The 20,880-nt window shown below is 32.5% G+C and overlaps 2 protein-coding genes across 7 annotated transcripts; both read left to right on the forward strand.

Annotated features, from left to right (window-relative positions):
* Positions 1 to 1,760: 1,760 nt before the first annotated feature.
* Positions 1,761 to 6,592, forward strand: LOC114401612 (RNA-binding protein 2-like). 5 transcript variants are annotated; one of them, XM_028364167.1, is made up of 7 exons: positions 2,061 to 2,152; positions 3,045 to 3,219; positions 4,071 to 4,213; positions 4,305 to 4,593; positions 4,755 to 4,816; positions 4,934 to 5,015; positions 6,007 to 6,592. In XM_028364167.1, exons 2-7 carry the CDS (start codon positions 3,165 to 3,167, stop codon positions 6,108 to 6,110), a joined length of 735 nt encoding a protein of 244 aa, XP_028219968.1. In that variant the 5' UTR covers positions 2,061 to 2,152; positions 3,045 to 3,164; the 3' UTR covers positions 6,111 to 6,592. The 5 variants fall into 5 exon arrangements, with proteins under 5 accessions (XP_028219969.1, XP_028219965.1, XP_028219970.1 ...); XM_028364168.1 differs by lacking the exon at positions 3,045 to 3,219 and having other exon boundaries at positions 1,761 to 2,152; positions 4,098 to 4,213; XM_028364164.1 differs by lacking the exon at positions 3,045 to 3,219 and having other exon boundaries at positions 1,765 to 2,152.
* A 3,024-nt stretch (positions 6,593 to 9,616) lies between these two features.
* LOC114401158 (RNA-binding protein 2-like) lies at positions 9,617 to 14,923 on the forward strand. 2 transcript variants are annotated; one of them, XM_028363577.1, is made up of 6 exons: positions 9,617 to 9,891; positions 12,599 to 12,738; positions 12,830 to 13,118; positions 13,243 to 13,304; positions 13,399 to 13,480; positions 14,479 to 14,923. In XM_028363577.1, exons 1-6 carry the CDS (start codon positions 9,807 to 9,809, stop codon positions 14,580 to 14,582), a joined length of 762 nt encoding a protein of 253 aa, XP_028219378.1. In that variant the 5' UTR covers positions 9,617 to 9,806; the 3' UTR covers positions 14,583 to 14,923. The 2 variants fall into 2 exon arrangements, with proteins under 2 accessions (XP_028219378.1, XP_028219379.1); XM_028363578.1 differs by having other exon boundaries at positions 9,620 to 9,891; positions 12,833 to 13,118.
* The last annotated feature ends 5,957 nt before the right edge of the window (positions 14,924 to 20,880 follow it).

Genomic DNA, 20,880 nt, shown 5'->3' on the forward strand with positions numbered 1-20,880 from the left:
AGACTAACATTTGATTACTCTTAGTTATCTTGCTTTAATTTAGTTTGTTCTTTCCCTTCAGTTCCCAAAAGGCAAACAAGGATTGATAACTTTCTAAGCCGCTACTGAAGTAAAGAAAAGAACAGAAAATTGGAACTATAGTGCATACTTTGTATTGTGGGTACAAATTGGAACTACAGTTATATACTAAATTGAATAATGATCCTATCTTGAATCTTCTACTGACCTAAGGCAATGCTCCGGACTCAAAAGGAAGTACTGTAGTTACATTGATAATAATAGAGAATATATTCCATCCTAAAGAAGATAGAGAAAAAAGGTACTGGGAATTTTTCTTTCCCTGTTATTCATTTATATTTCTCTGGTAACAAATCTCTGTTCAAAATGTCATTCTTCCCATAACTTTTTGGTGTTTTACATATGGCATAACTCCATATTCCTCCAAAAGTCTATAGTCTCCTCTCCTCGGCATGTCACTTTTCCAACAAATTTCACAATAATTTGCACTATGTGTTGATTTTAAGAAAATAATGTATATATAGTTTCGAGCACTATATGTTGATTTAAGAAAAGGTAAAATTACACTTTTAGTCTCTCAAGTTATCTCCAATTTTAGATTTGGTTCCTGTATAATTTAATTTACAAATTTGGTTCTCAATTGTATAAATTCGTACAAAATTAATCCTGGAAGCCTGATTTAAACATTGACCATTAACCTAAACGTTGACTGTAACGTGTCAATGTCACGTGTGACTGTCACACATCAATGCCATGTGTTAATGTCACGTGTCAACGTCTGAGTGGTTCTCTGTAAATGCTTCATTTTTTGTAGGTAAAATTATACTTTTGGTCTTCCAGTTTTACTCCAATTTTAATTTTGGTTTCCTTATAATTTAATTTGCACATTTGGTCCCCCAGTTTTATAAATCTTTTTATAAATTTAGCCAAATTTTATCACTAGAGAAGTTGTATTTCAGACCTAGGTTGGGATTCATGCGTCACTTTCCCAAGTTGAACAACTCCGGAAGTGGGAGAGAGACAAAAAGTGATTTTTATTTGGGTTCCAAGTGAGTGAAAACTTGCGATGAAAAAGAAGTGCAAGATTTATCAAGACTTACCATGTCTCTAGCACTAGTGGCTAAACCATTCAAAAGACCAATTTTGCAGGAACAATTTATAAAAAGATTTATAAAACTGGGGGACTAAATGTGTGAATTAAACTATAGGGGGACCAAAATCGAAATTGGAGTAAAACTGAGGGACCAAAAATGCAATTTTACCTATAAAAAATGAAGTCTTTATAGGAAATCACTCAGACGTTGACATATGACATTGACACGTCACAATCAACGTTTGAGGTTAACGGTCAATGTCCAAATCGGATTTCCAGGACCAATTTTGCAAGGATTTGATTTATAAAACTGGGGACCAAATTTGTAAATTAAATTATAAGGGAACCAAATCCGTAATTAGAGATAAAGTGGGGGATCAATTTTATAATTTTGCCTTAAGAAAATAATGTATTGGATAATATGATAATAAAATTATTATATATAGGAATATAATTGGTATAAAAGCATGTGAGGAGATAAGATGAAAATCATGGCCATTGAAAAGTAATTTTGTCGATCATATTGGTCTATTAAGCTTTGTATGTGGGCTTGCAAGCAAGACTCTTATGACTTATGTTTTTTTTCTCGCAGTTTGTTGACTGTACTAGTGTGAAAACACACACACAAGTTATCTTCAGTTAAAGAGGGGAAAAACACAGATACACACAAACTACACTCTGTAAGCTCCTGTTGCAGCCGACAATTTGTGAATAAAAAATTGTGATGTTTTTTCTTCAACATAATTGTGACCAGTAGCTATTTTCTCTTTTTTCTAAAAAAAAAAAAAACGGACGGCTCCTGGAAAATAACGGACCAACCCATCCGTGGGGTTGTAAGTTTTGTCTTTTATTTGCAGAAACGGACCAACGCTTTGGTGTTTTCCGAATTAGGGTTTGTGATTGGATCTTCATCTTCACCAATCAATCACCATAACCATTACTTGTTCTTCTCTCTCGCCATGACGGACGGCTCCTGGAATCGGCAGCAGCAGCCGTTTCTCCCTTCTTCCGCCATGCTTAAACGACCTCGTACTGAATACGGTTCGTTCTTTTCTCTCTTTCTCTTCACAATGCCATTCTTTCACATTTCCGACCATTCAAACACACCCTAAGGCGACTACTATTTTTAGAATTTCAAAGTTAGGGTCTTTATAATTAATTTGACAGTGGGCTTCATTGGTATAGGATTTGTTAAATTGACAGAAAAGAATGTTAGTTGGTGTGTTTGGAAGCTATTGTCATTTAGGATTTTATAACTGTAAGCTGTTTGTATCTGCCTATAAATAATGGATGGGTGATGTATTTTATAGACTGAAACTGAAATGATAATTAAGAAGTGCTGTGTTCAGTTTCTCTGATCTCTGATTCTCTTATCTCTCTTCATATATCCTCTCTGTTCTGTTATTCTTCTCTCTGTTTCTCTATCCTTGTCACCTAAATTCTATATCAGAGACTATGGGAGCAGTGCCCATTGATCATTAAAAACCAGCTCAAAAAAAGTGGTATTGATTGTAGTAGATGAGGAATGCTAAAGGTTCCCAAACAAAACGTCACTCAGTAATCCAACGGCATATTACTGTGTTGAAATTCAATTTTAAATTCTTCAAGGTGAGGGTGTCATATACAACAGTGCCAAGAGGTGTAGGAAGTGGGAATAGTTGATATATAGTTATCCATAGACCATAGTAGGAGAAATGAAGGTAAAGTAATACCAGAGGAAGTAAGCTACCCCCCTAGATAGCTGAACATTGTGAAATTGATAGATCCCATCTGAACCAAGAAAACCCTGAGAGTACCTCACAAGGGTCAGGAATTTGACAAAACCAGAAGCAGGATGGAATTCAAAGTAAACAGAGTTGTCCCTTGCTTGCCCATTGCTTATTAAGATCTTATCCAAACCTGATAATGCAAAGTTTTGGAATGAATTCTGCAGGTCCTGTAGTTACATGGTGGGTGGCTTGAGAATCTGAAAACCATTCTTGAATAGAAAACCCTTCAAGGCTGTGACTAAGGGTTGAGGTGTTATCTTTTGTTGGGATATGCTTGGAATTGAATGGGCTGGAGTGGCACTATACTGAGGGACTTGTTGCTGAGTATAAAATGGAGAGGTTTGTATGCTTGATGCTACAGCATTCTGTTTTGGAAAAGCTTGAGCTACATTCAAAAGAGTAGATTGTTGATGCTTATCAGTTCATGCTTCTTGAACAAGCATCTAGGCTTCAATATTGTGCACCGTTAGGATCCGTTCTGCAGTTTATTGAGGGCACAGAAGTTCCGTAATAATTATAAGTCCATGAGATTGAATCTTATCATAATTCTTCTTGTTTGAGCTTAGATCTGAGTTGAGACGCCTTAGCACACTTGCAAAGGAAAATAATGCTGGAGTTTCTCAGATGTGACAGGAATGTGAGAGAATGAAGGAAAATATTTATCAATTATTAGAGAAATTATGTGTTGTGCTACTAAAAGCTAACTAAAAGAATTGACTTATGTTGCAAGGAAGACCAGTGATATACATGGTTGAGAATACTAACTGTGTATCTACTTAGAGCTGTAAAAGCACAAGTCTGTTAACAGAGTCGAGTCACTACAATTTGAGTAGTTACTCTAATACAACTAGTCAAATAACAATGTTTGACTGCTTATGCTACTTGGCATGAACTGATAATTTGATAGGTGTCAACAACCGTGTTTGTGTGAGTGCACCCTGCTCTTTATATTATTATGAACACTTTTCATTATGGAGAATGCGCTGTTTAGTTATCTGTGTTTTGCTAGCATCTGGCATATTTGTTAGATGTATTTTATATATAGTCACTAGTCAGTCAGTGATTAGCATTGTCAGGATGGCATTGATATATGACATTGCATATGGCAAAACTTCTATGATAGAGATATGTATTTTCAGCTTCACTTTTTTATTAGAGAAGTTGTAAGACTAGAATCTGTTACATTGCAGATATTTCACCTTCTGGTCTGACTTCAGGGGGCAATGAGATGCATAATTATATTGGTCGAAATGATGACCATACTGGTCACCGAATTCTAAAGGACACTAAAACACTTGGATCTGCTTTTGACCGCTACCTTCAAAGCGCTGGGGTAACATCTTAACATGTCTTATTTACATTATTTGTGTGAGGATGTGCTTTCACAGCTTGTCTGCTGAAAAGTTCTTTTTTTGGTTATGAAGCAGCTTACTTCGTTTAACTCGGGGGAAGCCAGCGCAATTGGCAGTGTTGGTTTGGAAAGGGGTGTTGGTGGATTGCCACGCCATTCACTAACTGATCCTGCTGTCATGGGGCATCCTGGTGGTGGTCATGATCTTGCACGAGGTGGACGGAATGTCAATTATGGTGACCAGTTACCAGTAGATGCAGCTTCCATGCCTGGACCTGAGACTGTACCTCTACCCCCAGATGCTTCAAGTACTTTATATGTTGAAGGTCTTCCATCTGACAGTACGAGACGGGAAGTGGCTCGTATCCTTTTTGTTCTCAGATACTGTATAGGAATTGTATAATCATACTTTCAACTGTCTTGTCACTTCATATATTTTAAATTACCTATTTTTGTTCTCAGATACTGTATAGGAATTGTATTGTCATACTTTCAACTGTCTTGTCCTTAATGTCATTTTTAGATATTTTTCGCCCTTTTGTTGGATATAGAGAAGTAAGACTTGTGAGCAAAGAATCCAAACATGTAAGTGTACTGTTTGTAGCAGTTGTCTGTTTGTCCTCTTTTAACTTGTTTTATTGTTGTTCTGCTTCTTGGTTGAAAGTTCCTTACTCTTTATGCTGAAATGCATGCTTAATGCAGCGTGGTGGAGATCCTCTAATCCTTTGTTTTGTGGATTTTGCAAATCCGGCCTGTGCAGCAACTGCTCTGAGTGCATTGCAAGGTATCATTTCTTGTTACCTGCTGAAATCAAAGGAAATTAATTTCATGTTTTTGTTGTTCTAGTCATCTAATAGGAAATTAGGAATCCTCACAGCACAAGGGTTACTTGATGGAGGTTCTGAAAATTGAAGAATTCCCATGGGTTTTTGGCCTTTTGAACCAAGTTGTGGTTATTAAGTTGTCATGATTTTTTTGGATGTTTTGTTATAATTTTGAATCATACTGGGGGAAAAACATTGCACTAAAAGTGTAGAAGTATGATATGCTTATCCAACTCATGAAATTACTCAATATTCTATTGAACTAAAATGATTTAAACTTGGAAAGTGGTAAATCACTTTGTTAGACTGAATATCTAATATGTAAGTTGTCTGTGATGTAAAGGTTTATTCTACCTGTTACGTCATAGTAACTGAAGTGGTGAACACGTGAGAAATGAGTGCCAAGTACCAACTTCCATGTTTCCATTTGTCACCGTCTTTCATTTTGAAGTTCATAAAATGAACACATACAAATATATCTGTTCTATTAACTACGAATATCAATGTCATCGTCATCGTCATCCTGCTCTCTAGTGTGTCTGCCTTTGTTGTACTAATGATTATCACTGGGAATATTCCTGTTCTCTAATGGTATGCCATTATCTGCTATCACCATCACTTTCACCAGTTTAATGAATATTCTTTTATATCACCATCAGCTGTATCTGTGGTCACCAAGCTAAGGACAAAATTTAGTTGAAAGTTTCTTACATCCTTGCCGTCAAGTTCTTCAATTAAATGACACATTTAGATGCCATTATTTCAATGAAGAGCTTAATGGTTAAATAAACAAGAAACTCAATCTAAGTTATGTCTGCAATCTAATGGCTGTGTTCCTTGGGTTCTTGGTCACCCAGTATGTAGGAATTGAATTCAGTGGTTAATGATTTTTCACATAATTATGTACCCAAATTTCATAGTTTTTGCTGATATTGTGATTGGATGGTGCAGGTTATAAAGTTGATGAACTCAATCCTGAGTCTAGTCACTTGCGGCTTCAGTTTTCTCGGTTTCCTGGTCCCAGATCTGGACCTGGACCTCGTGGCAAGAGGTGAAGTCGTTCACCCAAGACATTTAGGTTTTATGCTTGTCACAATGACTTGAATTCCTTTATCCATACCATTCTGGGATGAGAATATTCACGAATCAATGTTCTCCACAAGCAAATATAAGTCTCCCTCCTGGCTTCGATCCTAATTACAGAGCTCGTGAGGTGCACATATTATTTTAACTGGCTGAGATCAAACTACATTTGCATATGAGCACAAATCTAACATGGAGATTTTTGGGATGGGCCAAGTCAATTTATTGTGTTGTATAAATATTGATATTTTTTTAATGATCCTAGTTAGCATTTGTTTTTTGTTGGCCAAATAAAGGTATAATTATTATATTTTATTTTATTTATTTTCAATATTATCTGCTATACTGGTTGTGTGCTTGTAGGAGCCAAACTTTAGTCTGTTATTGAGCCATGGGAATTACTAGTGTTGGTGACATTTGGGATATATGGGAAAATGTTAATAGTTTTAGGTCTTATGGTGCTACCTAGATTGCTTCTTTCATCGGTTAGATAGATATAACAATGTAGGAATAACTGCTTCAAATTCTGATTTATTCCAAAGAGATATGGTGTAAATTGGTAGCTTCCACGGTTAAACGAAGACTCACTTGTTAGAGCCTTCAACTAGGTTTGATTGGGTCGTTTTTAGTCTCCCTTCTCATTTCATAATTTTTTAAAATATTTTTATAATTCGAAAGTATTGTGAATATGGCATATTAATTATCTTTTTATCAAACTATTGTACTATGGTTATTTTTATAATGATTTTTTTAAACTTCTTTTCTTATTGTTAAGAGTTTGTTTGGTGGATAGGATATGATAGGTAAGTCTTGTTATAATTCGTTGCTTGTTGAATCAATAGGATTATAGTGTTATTTTGTTGCTTATCTTATCTTATTGTTCAAGTATTTCTTATCCCGCTAAAGAGGTGGGTTACGATGAATAAGATAAGAGTTCATATATATATATATATATATATATATATATATATATATATATATATATATATATATATATATATATATAATTTTGGCAAAAATTTAAATTAAATTAAATTATTATTCAAATATTTTACTTTGAAAAATATTTGACTATTTTAAAAACCTTATATAATTTGTTTATAATTATAAAAAAGTAACTTCATAAATAAAATATAATATTGTGTAATTTAGTTAAAATTATTTTTTATATAATTTTCATAGTTTATAAAAAAAAATTGTAATAAAAAAATTTAAATTTTATTTTTAGAAAATTATGGATAATTTTAGTGAAATATATATTTTTTAAAATTTGAGCATATCATATCATTACCTGTATATCCTATCTTATCTTGACCATTAATTGAGCCTTAAAGGAAATGGTTGGATCTAAGAGGGAGTGAATTGGATCATCAAGAACTTATTTCCAAATCTTCTAGGATTTGTTATAAATATCTTTTAATTCCAAATAAAACTTGATGTTGAAATCAAAAGAAGGATTTAGATGTTGTACTTAATTTGGTTTTTTATTCTTTGATGTAAGATAGCTAATACACAACAATAAAGATAAATATGACATTAGTAAGAAATATGCTAAAAAAAACGTAGATGCAAAGAGAAGGGAAAAGAAAGATTGTACAAGTCAATTTGACATTGGTTCAATCACTTGCGTGATTTACATCCAAAATTTTCATACAACCTTTGTATGAGATTTCATTAAACAAATCAATGATAATAAACACACTTCGTAGATGAATGCACAAACACTTATGCAACAAGTTCTTGAATTCTATAAGAACCAAACTACACTATGTAGAATCCTATTACATGAACTTGTTTTGAGAACCCTAGTCAAAGATCAATACAACAACAAAAAAGACAGGAATGATATCACCTGTGAGTAATTGATATGAAGAAATTCAACACACTTATCATATTTCCTCAAAAAATACCCTTCTAGTACCCTTTTGAGTGATACATCATTTTTTCATGTTAAGAAATTTTGATTTCCAGTTATGAAACTTCAAAATGGCACATTCTTAGCTCAAAACTCTTTTCTAGACAAAGTTCTAAAAAATATTGGTCTTATGAAAAGGTGCTTACAAGTTTGCTTTTTATAGAGTAAAACAAAGTTAATTGATTATGCCTTGATTTAATTGATTATTTTGTTTATAAGGCTACCTAGGTAGCACAACGAACATGATATGCATTTATTTTATGAGATAATTGATTATCTAAATAAGAAATGAATTCTCTAAAGGTCAAATAATCAATTATCTTGAGTAGATAATCAATTATTTGTATACCTATACAAATCCTAAATCACAAGGCATGAAATAATAGATTATATTGTTCACTTAATCGATTATTTTGTTCATCATGGAACTTTTAAATTTTAAACTTATTTCCACTCTGATTTAATCCCCAAAATTAGGTGATGATAAATGGTGGTGAAATAATGACAATAATTATAGTGGTAACAATGATTATAATGGTAGTGTGGTGGTAATGTTGATGGTAATTATAACGGTGATGATGATGAGGTGGTGATAAAATAATGGTGATGATGATAGTAAGAGTTTGCAATGAAAATATGTAATTGGTGACAATGATGATAATAATATTATTGATGATAAGGATGATAGTGATGATAATGATAAGTTTGGTGAAGAAGGGATGTGAGTGAGGACAACTATCCTATTCTGCTCCTAACTTCACTTTCAAGAAAATAAATATATAATTGGATAAAATATTTAAAAGGTAATAGGATAAACAAATTAAATTAATGAAAACAAATTTATACTAAAGAGTCCTTATTTAACACTATATCATATTAGTGGTAATAAATTATATTCCTTTTGTTTCTATTTATATGACTCAATTGCCTAATTTATTAAATTAAGAAAAGTGAACAACTTAGTTGATAATAATAAATTTATCTTAAATTTATATTTTTCTTTTCAAAATTAACTATGTCATTAATATTTTTCTCTATCTTTTTTTCTTTGATATGAACTCTTCTCTCTCCTCTAATTAATTGTTTATCAATATAATTAATTTGATATATTTTAATCTAAAAATAATTAATGTAAGAGATAATATAATTTGAGTCTTATAAATAATAATCAATAAGGTATTACTTCTTATCTAGTATTACATAAGGATATAATTAACAAAAGAAATTAATTAGATTTTAAAGTTCTAAATAATTATTTTAAAATAAAAAGAAGACTAAATTTAAAGATATAGGAAGGAAATAATATTATCATTAAAAAATCTACATTGTAAAATATATTAATTTAATATATATATATTGTTTTGTTCTATGTTAAATTCAATATATTGTTTTAAAAAATTATACTGACCCCTATCAATTAGATATGAGATTGTGTCCAAACGAAATATACTTTTTTTAAAAAAAACATATTGACCCAAACTTTTATCGTATTTCTTAAATTTTGATAAAATTTTTGGGCCCGGTCGATTAAGGAGAAAGAAAAACGTGTCTCAACTTTCAAGCCATCCTCTCCCTCCGTACTATTTTCTCCTTAAAAAAACGGAAAGAGTGGACTTGAAAAATTTCTCTTTTATTTGCAGAAACGAGCCAAGGCTTAGGGTTTGGTCTTTTGGTGTTTTTGCGAATTAGGGTTTGTGATTTGATCTCCATCTTCACCAATCACCATTACCATAACTTGATCTTCTCTCTCGCCATGACGGACGGCTTCTGGAATCGGCAGCAGCAGCAGCCGCTTCAACCTTCTTCCGCCATGCTCAAACGACCTCGTACTGAATATGGTTCGCTATTTTCTCTCTCTCACATTTTCGACCATCCAAACACGCCCTAAGGCAGATACTATTGTTTAGAATTTCAAAGTTTAGGTCTTTATAATTATTTTGATACTGGGCTTCATTGGTATGGAATTTGTCAAATTGATAACAGGTCTCTATTTTTTTTTTCTATCTTTCAAAGTTTGTTTTTGAGATTATGAAAAGGCTAAGGATGATATTATGGAGTTTGAATTTGTGTAATCTAAACTAGCTGGACAGACTCAGAATATTGATGCGTTGCTGGGCCTTGAGGTATACCCTGGGATAAGTATTTTTATGTTTTTGAGTTCTTAGTGATTGAATTCTTATCGGGTTTAATTTGTGACAAAGGAGGAGTAACAAGGGCATTCTGTCGAGTGGGTATAAGTTGAGGTTAGAAATTTGGTTAGATTTTTTATTTTTTCTGTTTGATGTGTTTTTTCAGCAACGGTGAAGAGGATATGCACTGAAGATTGGAGTTGGGTAGACAAAGGGTTGAGAAGGATTTGGATATATTAATAAAATGGTGGTAATAGTGGCATTAGTCTTAAAAGGGAGGCAGTAAAGACATTGATCCTAATGGCGCGACAAATATTAAATATAAAATTATTTGGGATGATGTGTTGGGATGATATCATATGTGAAGTATTTACAGTTTTACACTATAGAGTAATAGATTTGTTGTTGGTATTGAAATGCTTCATTTGCTAATGATTTATCAATATGTCATGTAAGGAGATTTATATATGAGAATGTGAAGGATTGACCTAACAGTGAGCATTTTAGTAATGAGCGGTTCCTGTTTCATCTGCTAGCCTTTACTTTTTTTTATTCCTTATTAAGTATATAGCAGAAAAGCATGATCCAAGAGTTTAAAGGGTAACGAGGCATAAGCAAAAAAGGGCTAAATCCTGTTTTGACTATGTCTGTACATAGTAGACTACAATTGCTCTCTTGTTCTGATTTGATGATAAATGGGGTCAAATGAGGTGGTGAATGATCCTCAAATCAAAAGAGACTTTGGAAAAGGGTCCAAGGTATGATCAAATAGATGATCGCAAGTCATGGGATCATGACCTAACTTTTGACAATTGACGATAAATTGAGCATTAACAACCTGGCCGATTTCCATGACCTCAGACACAATCTGATCAACTACAGCAGCCTCTAAATAGTGAGCCTCATGACCAATACTTTAAGAGAACCCATAGGGCTGAGTGTAAAGCAAACTTTATTTACCACCATATCCAAGTGATGGTGAAAACTGCTGACTTGATTTACATGGGGACCATGTGGCAAATGAGGTGACAAGGCATGCTGGTGTAGAGGTTTGAATGCTTGAAGCTGCATTCTATTTCAGAAAAGCTTGAGCTACATTCAAAAGAGTACATTGCTGAGCCTGCTTCCTGAACAAGAAGCTATGCTTCAATATTGTGCACTGTAAGGATCGGTTCTGCAGTTTATTGAGGTGTCAACAGTGTCATAAATCGTAATATTTAGAAGTTCATCAAGGATGACATCAGTGTGATTCAGAGATGCAAGTGGACCATTTATAGAGACCAGGAAATTAATGGCGGTTTAATCAAAATAGATGCGCTTAGATTGATCAATCATATTTCTTCTTGTTTCTGAGTTCAGATATGAGTTGACATGCCTTAGCAGTTAGCACACAGGTGTGAATGAAAATAAGTCTCGAGTCTCTCAGATCTTCCAGGAATGTGTGCACCCAATGACTCTGGTCAGAAGAGATTGTTTAAGAGAAGAAAGTAGCCACAAAAGAAAAGCATTTGATCCTGCCACTCCCACTGCAGGAAACTCTTGCCTTCATGTCAGAATGCACGATTTTCCTCAAATAAATTGCAATTTGATTTTTGGGTCTGTAATGACACACAGCGAATTTCTTAATCACTGTCTCCACCTACTACTTCCAAAGTAGGAAATTTTTGTCATCAGGTCACATTGAAATTGGATGAGTTTGAAACAGGAACACAAGAGTGGGTTGAAGTGGAAGATCCACTGAATGATGTTGGTGTTGGGGATCTGAAGACCGAAAAGGATTAAGCAGTGAAGCCATGGAGTGGAATCAGATCCAAGAAAAGCTTTCAATACCATGACAGAAATCAGTAATGAGCGATAAAGAGAATGAAAGAAAATATTTATCAATTTATATTAGAGAAATTATGTGTTCTGTTATTGAAAGCTAACTAAATGAATTGATTTATGTTGCAAGAAAGACAAGAGATACAAATATGGTTGAGAATACTAACTGTTTTAACTACGTAGAGCTGTAAAAGCATGAGTCTTTTAAAATACTCCAGTAACTACAATTTGAGTAGTTACTCTAAGACAGCTAGTCAAGTAACAATTGTTGACTTTTTATGCTTTAGGGTGTGTTCTGATAATTTGATAGGTGTCAACAAACATGTTTGTGTGTGCGCATCCTGCTCTTTATATTATTATGAGCACTTTGCATTTTGGAGCATGTGCTTTTTAGTTACCTGTGTTTTACTAGCATCTGGCATATTTGTTAGATGTTTTTTATATATAGTCACCAGTCAGTCAGTGATTAGCATTGTAGGGATGGCAATGATATTCGACATTGCATATGACTGAAACTTATTTTATAAAGTGTATGTATTTTCAGCTTCATTTTTTTATTAGAGAAGTTGTAAGATTAGATTCTGTTACATTGCAGATATGTCACCTTCTGGTCTGACAGGGGGTAATGAGATGCATAATTATATTGCTCGAAATGATGACCATACCGGTCATCGAATGCTAAAGGACACTAAAACACTTGGATCTGCTTATGACCGCTACCTTCAAAGTGCAGGGGTAACATCTTAACCTATTTTATTTACATAATATGTGTGAAGATGTGCTTTCACAGCTTGTTTTCTGAAAACTTACTTTTTTGGTTATGAAGCAGCTTACTTCGTTTAATTCTGGGGAAGCCAGTGCAATTGGTGGTGTTGGATTGGGAAGGGGTGTTGGTGGATTACCACGCCATTCACTAACTGATCCTGCTGTCATGGGGCATCCTGGTGGTGGTCATGATCTTGCACGAAATGGACGGAATGTCAATTATGGCGGTCAGTTAACAGTAGATGCAGCTTCCATGCCTGGACCTGAGACTGTACCTCTTCCCCCAGATGCTTCAAGTACTTTATATGTTGAAGGTCTCCCATCTGACAGCACAAGAAGGGAAGTGGCTCGTATCCTTTTGGTTCTCAGTTACTGTTTAAGAATTGTATCATCACACATTCACACTTTCAACTGTGCTTTGTCAGCTTCATTTATTTTAATCTAGCTATTCAAATTCCTTAATGCCATTTTTAGATATTTTTCGCCCTTTTGTTGGATATAGAGAAGTAAGGCTTGTGAGCAAAGAATCCAAACATGTAAGTGTACTGTTTGCAACAGTTGTCTGTTTGCCCTCTTTTAACTTGGTTTATCGTTTCACACTCTTTATGCTGAAATACATGCTTATTGCAGCGTGGTGGAGATCCTCTAATCCTTTGTTTTGTGGATTTTGCAAATCCGGCCTGTGCAGCAACTGCTCTGAGTGCATTGCAAGGTATCACTTCATGTTAACTGCTGAGATGAAAGGAAATTAATTTCATGTTTAATAGGAAATCATATTAGCATTAGGTAACTTGATGGATGTTGTGAAATTTGAAGAATTCCCTTGGGGGTTTTTGGTCTTCTGAACCAAGATGTGCTTATCAAGTTGTCATGTATTTTGGGTGTTTGTTATAATTTTGAATCGGGTGAAAAACATTTCTAAGTTGCACTGAAGTGGAATTTTATCAGTGAAATTCCATATGAACACGTGTAGAAGTATGATATGCTTTTCTAACTGATGAAATTACTCATTGTTCTATTGGACTAAAAGAATTTAAACCTGGAAAGTGGGAAATCACTGTGTTACACTGAATTTCTAATATAAGTTATCGGTGAGGTAAAGGTTTATTCAAACTTACTTCATAGTAACTGAAGTGGTGAACTCGTGAGAAATGAGTGCACGTACAAAGATATCTGTTCTATTAACTGCCAATATCATTGTCATTGTCACTTTTGAAATTATCATCATCCGGCTCTGTAGTGTGTCTGCCTTAGCTGTACTAATGATCATCACTGGGAATGTATTCCTGTTCTCTGATGATATGTCATTATCTGTTATCACCACCACTTTCACCAATATCATGAATATTTTTGCGTAACCAAAGCACTAAGCCCCAAAATTCTGCCACTATGATGTATCTGTGGTCTGCTAGCTAAAGACAAAATTTAGATAAAGTTTCTTTCATCCTTGATGTGGAATTGTTTAAAACTTAACACATTTAATGGAAGTTACTATTGGAAAGAAAATTAAGATGCCATTGTTTGAATGGTAAACTTAATGTTAAAGATATAAGATACTTGATCAAAGTTATGTCTGCTAGCTTATGGCCTGTGTTCTTTTAGGATATTGGTCACTCAGTATGTAGGATTCGAACTCAGTGGTTAATGATTTTTCATAAAGTTATGTACCCAAATTTCAGTGTTTGCTGACATTGTGGTTGGATGTCACAGGTTATAAAGTTGATGAACTCAATCCTGAGTCTAGTCACTTGCGGCTTCAGTTCTCTCGGTTTCCTGGTCCCAGATCTGGACCTGGACCTCGTGGCAAGAGGTGAGCTGGTCTACTGAAGACATTTAGATTTTATGCTGGTCTTCCATTATCAGGGGTGAGAAATATTCATGAATCAGTGTTCACATGCAAATTTAGTCTCTCCCTCCTAGTCCTGGCTACAATCCTAGTTATAGAGCTCGCGAGGTGCACATAGTATTTTTACAGGCTAATATCAAACTACAATTGCATTATGAGCAAAATCTAACATGGAGATTTTTGGGATGGGCCTAGTCAATTTACTGTGTTGTATAAATATTGATAATTTTAGTATGAACCTATCAGTCATATTATGACATCACATTATTATATTTATTAATTTATTGATTACCTCTCTTATTATCCCTATCTAGGTTTCTAGACTCACTGTGTCTATCAGTCTTTCCCTGACCTTGTTAATGTTTCGTTAAGGAAAGATAATGAAAGTAAAAGGAATAAAAGATAAAGAATATAAAGTGAGATGAATTTTTAAGTTGTTTGGTAGAAGAGAAAATAAAATAAAAAGATGAGAAAGAAAAAGACATGCATATAAAATTAAGTTGTAATAATTTTACACACACAAGACATTAAGCTATTTCAAGAGTAATTCTAAAATATTTACTTTCCATCTATATCTTCATTTTCTTTTATTCTAAGGTGAAATATTATTAAATCTACTAAAGTAAAAGAAAATGAAGAGTAGAAAGGAAACTTAACTAGTGAGTCCAAAAAAAAAATGTTAAAATCTATCAAATTAAGCAAACATTAACTTAATATTCTTTTTCTTATCAATTCCCCACCCCCACCAAATTCATCCCTGCTCCTCAGCTACTTGAAATACTTTAACAAATCCTTTTAATATTTTTAATTATTTAAGACATGAGGTATTATTGAAAACTAATATTTTTTCTTTTTTTAATGATCGATGTTAATTGTTAATTTACTTGGAATATGACTTCTTTTTTCTTCTTTCTTTAACCCTTAAACCCTCGATCTCAACAACCAAACGAGCTTATAACTCCTAAAAAATTTAATATCTTGACTTGGGCTACTTGAAATGCTTTAACAAATCCTTTTAATTTTTTTTAATTGTGTAAGACTTGAAGTCTTAAAAGAAACTGATATCTTGACTTGGGCTACTTGAAATATTTTAACGAATTCTTTTAATTATTTAAGACAGAATATTTTTAAAAATTAATATCCTGAAAACAAAATATACTATTTACACGTATTTTTAAATTAATCAATAATTTAGAGAATTTAGAATATTATAAACTATAATATTTTAATAAAATCAGCATGCTCTTTTATTGTTTTGAGAACTTTCTTTTATGCGAGCTTTATCATTTCGAAAGAAATAATAGTCGATGAATAATATATATCTATTTTCATAATATATATTCACTTTTCATTTTTTATATCTACTTTTATTATATCATATAATATATTATATTTACATTTTTTTATTTCTCTCTTTTTTTTAATTATCTAATAACATAAGTGTTCATACACCATTTTCCACAATAGTTTATGAAAAAAGCTTTATATCTCTTTCGAATGGTAACTTCACATTGACCTATAAAAATTCTCTTAAACGGTTTATATGTGTCGGCAGGTGGTCCACTCTGCTCTATGATGTACCCGGGTAAAAAGAGTTAAAGATATGGCAATTGTAAAAGTAAGAGTAATTATTGATGGTGTCAGAAAAATAGGTATTGACGTTGTTTTCTTGTGACCATTTTTTATTGCAAAAACAATTTTGGCTACGTTCATTAGAAAACAAAGCATACCATATCATACATGACCATTCTAAAAAAGTTCCAATGAAACTTACACGGTACCATATAGTTGGACCAGAAATCTCAACTTCCAACGTTACCTTGCTGCATTTTTCAAGGCGATTAGAAATAGTTAAATTGGAATTTAATTGAATAGTCTCTTATTTCTGTACCTTAATGGCTTTACTTAATATTAGAGAGAGAGAGAGAGAAAAAACAATTTGTTATAGTACTAAAAGTCTGAATCGAAATAAATAAAGATTCATCTAGTTGTTAAATAATGAATTCATATCATTAAAGGATGTGAGTTTAATTTCTCTGTGAAAATCTTATTAGTAAATAATTTGTAAATATTTCTATAAATACTCATTAAGCCTTAAAATTTGTCCTAATCCTGATGGTCCTGAGATCCAATTCACTTCGACTTTTTCCAATAAAAAAAAAAATTTACATTGAAAGTTGAAAGCTTCTAAGTTATAGTATTTATTAAAACTAGTATGGCTTGTTTATTCAGTCTGTATCATTGCTTAGCATCATTTGTGCAGTTGGTGGCTGGCTTTTCTTCACATTTTCCTTAATAAGTACATTGTTAGTCTCTGAAAGTAATCCATGACAAAGCAAAGCAAATAAAAAAATCACCATCCCTGTTGCCTTGCCTTGCCATCATGAACACAGCTCATATAGTGTTTCCTTATTTATTGAGGAAATGACCGTGGGGTCGTGTTCAGCTGTACTAACACTGTTATGTTTCTTATCTTCTCCAGTTAAATGGGATTCCCTATTATCATCAGTGTCCTTGCCAACAGGACATTGTTAAGAACTGACCACTAATTTCATGGAAGATGAGACGAACTGGAAGAACTGCCAAACCTATATTTGGAATATGGGGTTCCTTGGATGTAATTGACTTGTCATGTTCTTAACAAATAGCAAAGCAAAAGTGTGTTTTAAGTGTAAGAACCTTAAATAGGGAATAATTAAGGGTATTTTTTTAAAAAAAATATATATGAATTGAGTTTTGAAAATTTAGAGTCAAGATATGTCTCAAAACTTAAAAGAAGATTTTACATATATTTATAGATTATTTATCATTAAAATGCTAACATTGATTACAAAATTTAAACTCACATCTTTTAGGAATATAACATGATCCTTATTAAGTGGACTAGCCTTTGTTGGTTCATTAAATTTATTTTTATACTTTGTTCTTCATGGAATGCAAATTGGTTGGCTTACCCCTTTTTTGAATAACAACACTAAAGAAAAAAAAAATTGTATTTTTAGTCCTTATATTTTATTTTATGTCAAATGTAATTAAGATTTGAATAGTTTTTATTAATGAATTTAGTTCTGAAATTTAAAAAAGTATATATATTTTTTATTTTGGGTTAAAGATCACGATGTATTTCAATCTATAGGTTCAAAGATTAATTTTATTCATGATAAGTAATTGTAGTTGGCCAAAGGAAATTTTATACATGATGACAATCCAAAATAAATTCTCCTACGGAATAGTTTATTATTTTACATGTAAATGCAACAAAAAAAATGTTATAAATTTAGCTTCTCATAACTTTAAAAAAAACAAAGAATTTAGAGTGAGAAAAAAATTAAATTCACGTATTTTTTAAAATCTGAAGGCCAAATTCATTTGAAAATATAAACGCTTTGATTACGTTTGGTTAAAAATATAAGTACGAAAAACACATTTTTTTCGTATAATAATAAGATCATTATTGACTGCAGTACATAACAGCATGCACATGATTGCACTCAAAGGCCCAGGGCCAGGGATAAGGGGAAAATGGAAAAAGGCAGCATGCATCTAGATAAATCCCCCTTATAGTCTCCATGTGCAAAAGCATAGTACCGAACTCAGAAATTTTATCTTTCCTTGGAATGGCATGTTCAAAAGCATATACCTGATGTGAATTCTCTTGCCTATAATGTCAATAATCAGTAGCGTGCATACATAGAATTTGGTTAAAAACAAAATTACTTTGTGCCTCTTGACTTTTGCAATTGTAACTATACGCATCTTTGTCTAGCACAATATGATTAACTTCCATGTATGCAAAACTACAGATCTGGTGACTAGGATTTTGTCGCAGTTATTACTGCGACATCCATAACGTTGTATTAATGTAATGCACACATATGGCTTAATTTTGTATTAATGCAATGCTCACATATGAGTGTCTATTTATAAAATTGAGTTATTACGGTGATTAAGGAGGAATTGAAGCAAGTTGTATAAAAGTAGCCTTGCATTGAATTTGGAGGTGTCCAGGCCCATAAAGCACATGGAATCTTATAGGAAAATTCGTTGGATTCTTTGCAGTGAGGTAAATATGAGAGAGAAAGACCTTACGGTCATACAGAAAATGTGGTCCACATCACCAAATGAACAATGCCATGATTTCATCACATACGAGAGTCTGGCAAAATGGGTACTGTACTATTTCATATTTTTTTCGTAGGGCAAAATTGTAAATTTAGATCCCTAATTTATCTTTGGTCTCCTACTAATCTAATTTACAAATTTAGTCTTCTTATTTTGTAAAATTGTGTAATGTTGATCCCCAAACTACAATTAGACGTTGATCGTTAATTACATATCACGTTTTTATTAGATGATGACTATCACTTGTCATATTCTGATGGGATATCAACTTCATGAAAGATAAAATGAATTATTGTTTTCATTGACCAATCAAAACATGACACGCATGTGACAGTTATCATCATAGAACGTGACACGTCACACTCAACATCGTTTGTCCAATTGTGACCTAGGGGATCAACATTGCACCATTTTACAAAATAGGAAACCAAATTTATAAATTAAACTACCAAGAGACTAAATCTGAAACTAAAGATAAATTGAAAAATCAAAAATACAATTTTACCTTTTCTTAGTAATTATTTCATACATGACAAGTATTATTTTTTTTCATAATTAATCTTTATTTAAAAATCTAACTAATAATTTTATTTAGAATCTTTGTTTTCAATATACTTACAAAATTCAAATCTAATTTTAGTAAAAAAATTCAATAATAAAAAATCTAGGTGAATCAAATTTTAAAAATTTATCAAAATCAAGATATGTCTTAAAAACTCATTGAACATTTATAAATTATCTATTAATATTATTATGAAATATGAATCTGATTCTTACAGAACCAATATTTCCTAATTTTGCTCAAACTAATAACATATGTTACTATTCCGTATCTATCAGTGTTGATTTTCGCTTTCAGTATTTTTGAATTTTGTTTTGCAGTGTTGGTGACTCTTCAAAGTCGGGAACCTTGGAAATAGAGAACATAATTAGCAAGACCATGATGTGAGGCTACTTTGACTTTTGCTTATGGATTTTAGATACGTGACGTGGCGTATACACCTAGTGAGTAGTGGCTCACACACATTTTGATTACTACACGTGATCAAATCGTAGCCGTCTGATCCACCCTCATGATCATGATGGTGCATGCCTAAAATGTGAACTCGATCTCCTGTTAACCTTTATGTGTCGGTAACTCAGATGATATTATGAGTATTTTTGTTTTTTCTTCTTCTTGGCCCTTTGCAATTATGTTACATTTTTCTTTCTGCCACGTGAATACAGCTTAACAAGTGCATTTAAATTTGGTGCAATTCGATTCAGTGTATTTGATTTATTCATCTAATGGCTTACAATTAATATATTTGCCTGAGTATATTCTCAACTTTAATATGACGTGGCTCATTCTGAGTCATCAAATAGAGATCGAACGGTGTTAAACTTGGTTACTATGCCAAAATGCACCATCATTTCCCGCACTCAATTTATATCCTTATAAGTTATAACACTGCAAAATAGTGATAATAATTAATAATGCATATTTGCTATTTTTATGTTGTTTAACAATTTTTTAGTACTTTTGATGCTCGTAATACAATCATCGAAGTCGTGCGTTTTCTTCTTCGCCATCATCCCAAATCCAAATCTCTTGCTTTCACCCTGTTGATCATGATTAGCTTTAATATATTTATTTCAACATTTCATTAGGGATATTAATTGCCATTTGAGTGCTTGAGCCGGTGAGTATGAGTATCCGAAATAAAAATTCATGATAAGAAGAAAATTTAGCATTATAATAGGTCAAAGTCAGAACACTGATTTTATTCTTAAAAATTTATAAAAATGTGAGCAAAATGAAGTGTTTTACTGCTGATTTCACCTCGTGTTAAATTTAATTTAAAATTAACATTATACTTATAACCTTGTAACTGCACTTTGGTAATCTGATGTTGTCCACCCAAATAGTACAAAATTACAATGAGCAATTTGGTATTTTAAATCTTAAACCAATGCTTTACAATATTAAATAGTTCAAAATAACAAGGACAAATACGTCTTATCACTTTTATACTTTACCTCCTATCACAATGTATAAAGTTTATGATCTTGCGCGCGTATATGAACCCACATGCCATACATATACAATATAATCATAATCATAAACTAATAATTGAATTCTTTTGCATTATTCGGAATATTTG

This window comes from Glycine soja, chromosome 20 (genome assembly GCF_004193775.1).
Source record: "Glycine soja cultivar W05 chromosome 20, ASM419377v2, whole genome shotgun sequence".
Classification (NCBI taxonomy): Eukaryota; Viridiplantae; Streptophyta; class Magnoliopsida; order Fabales; family Fabaceae; genus Glycine; species Glycine soja.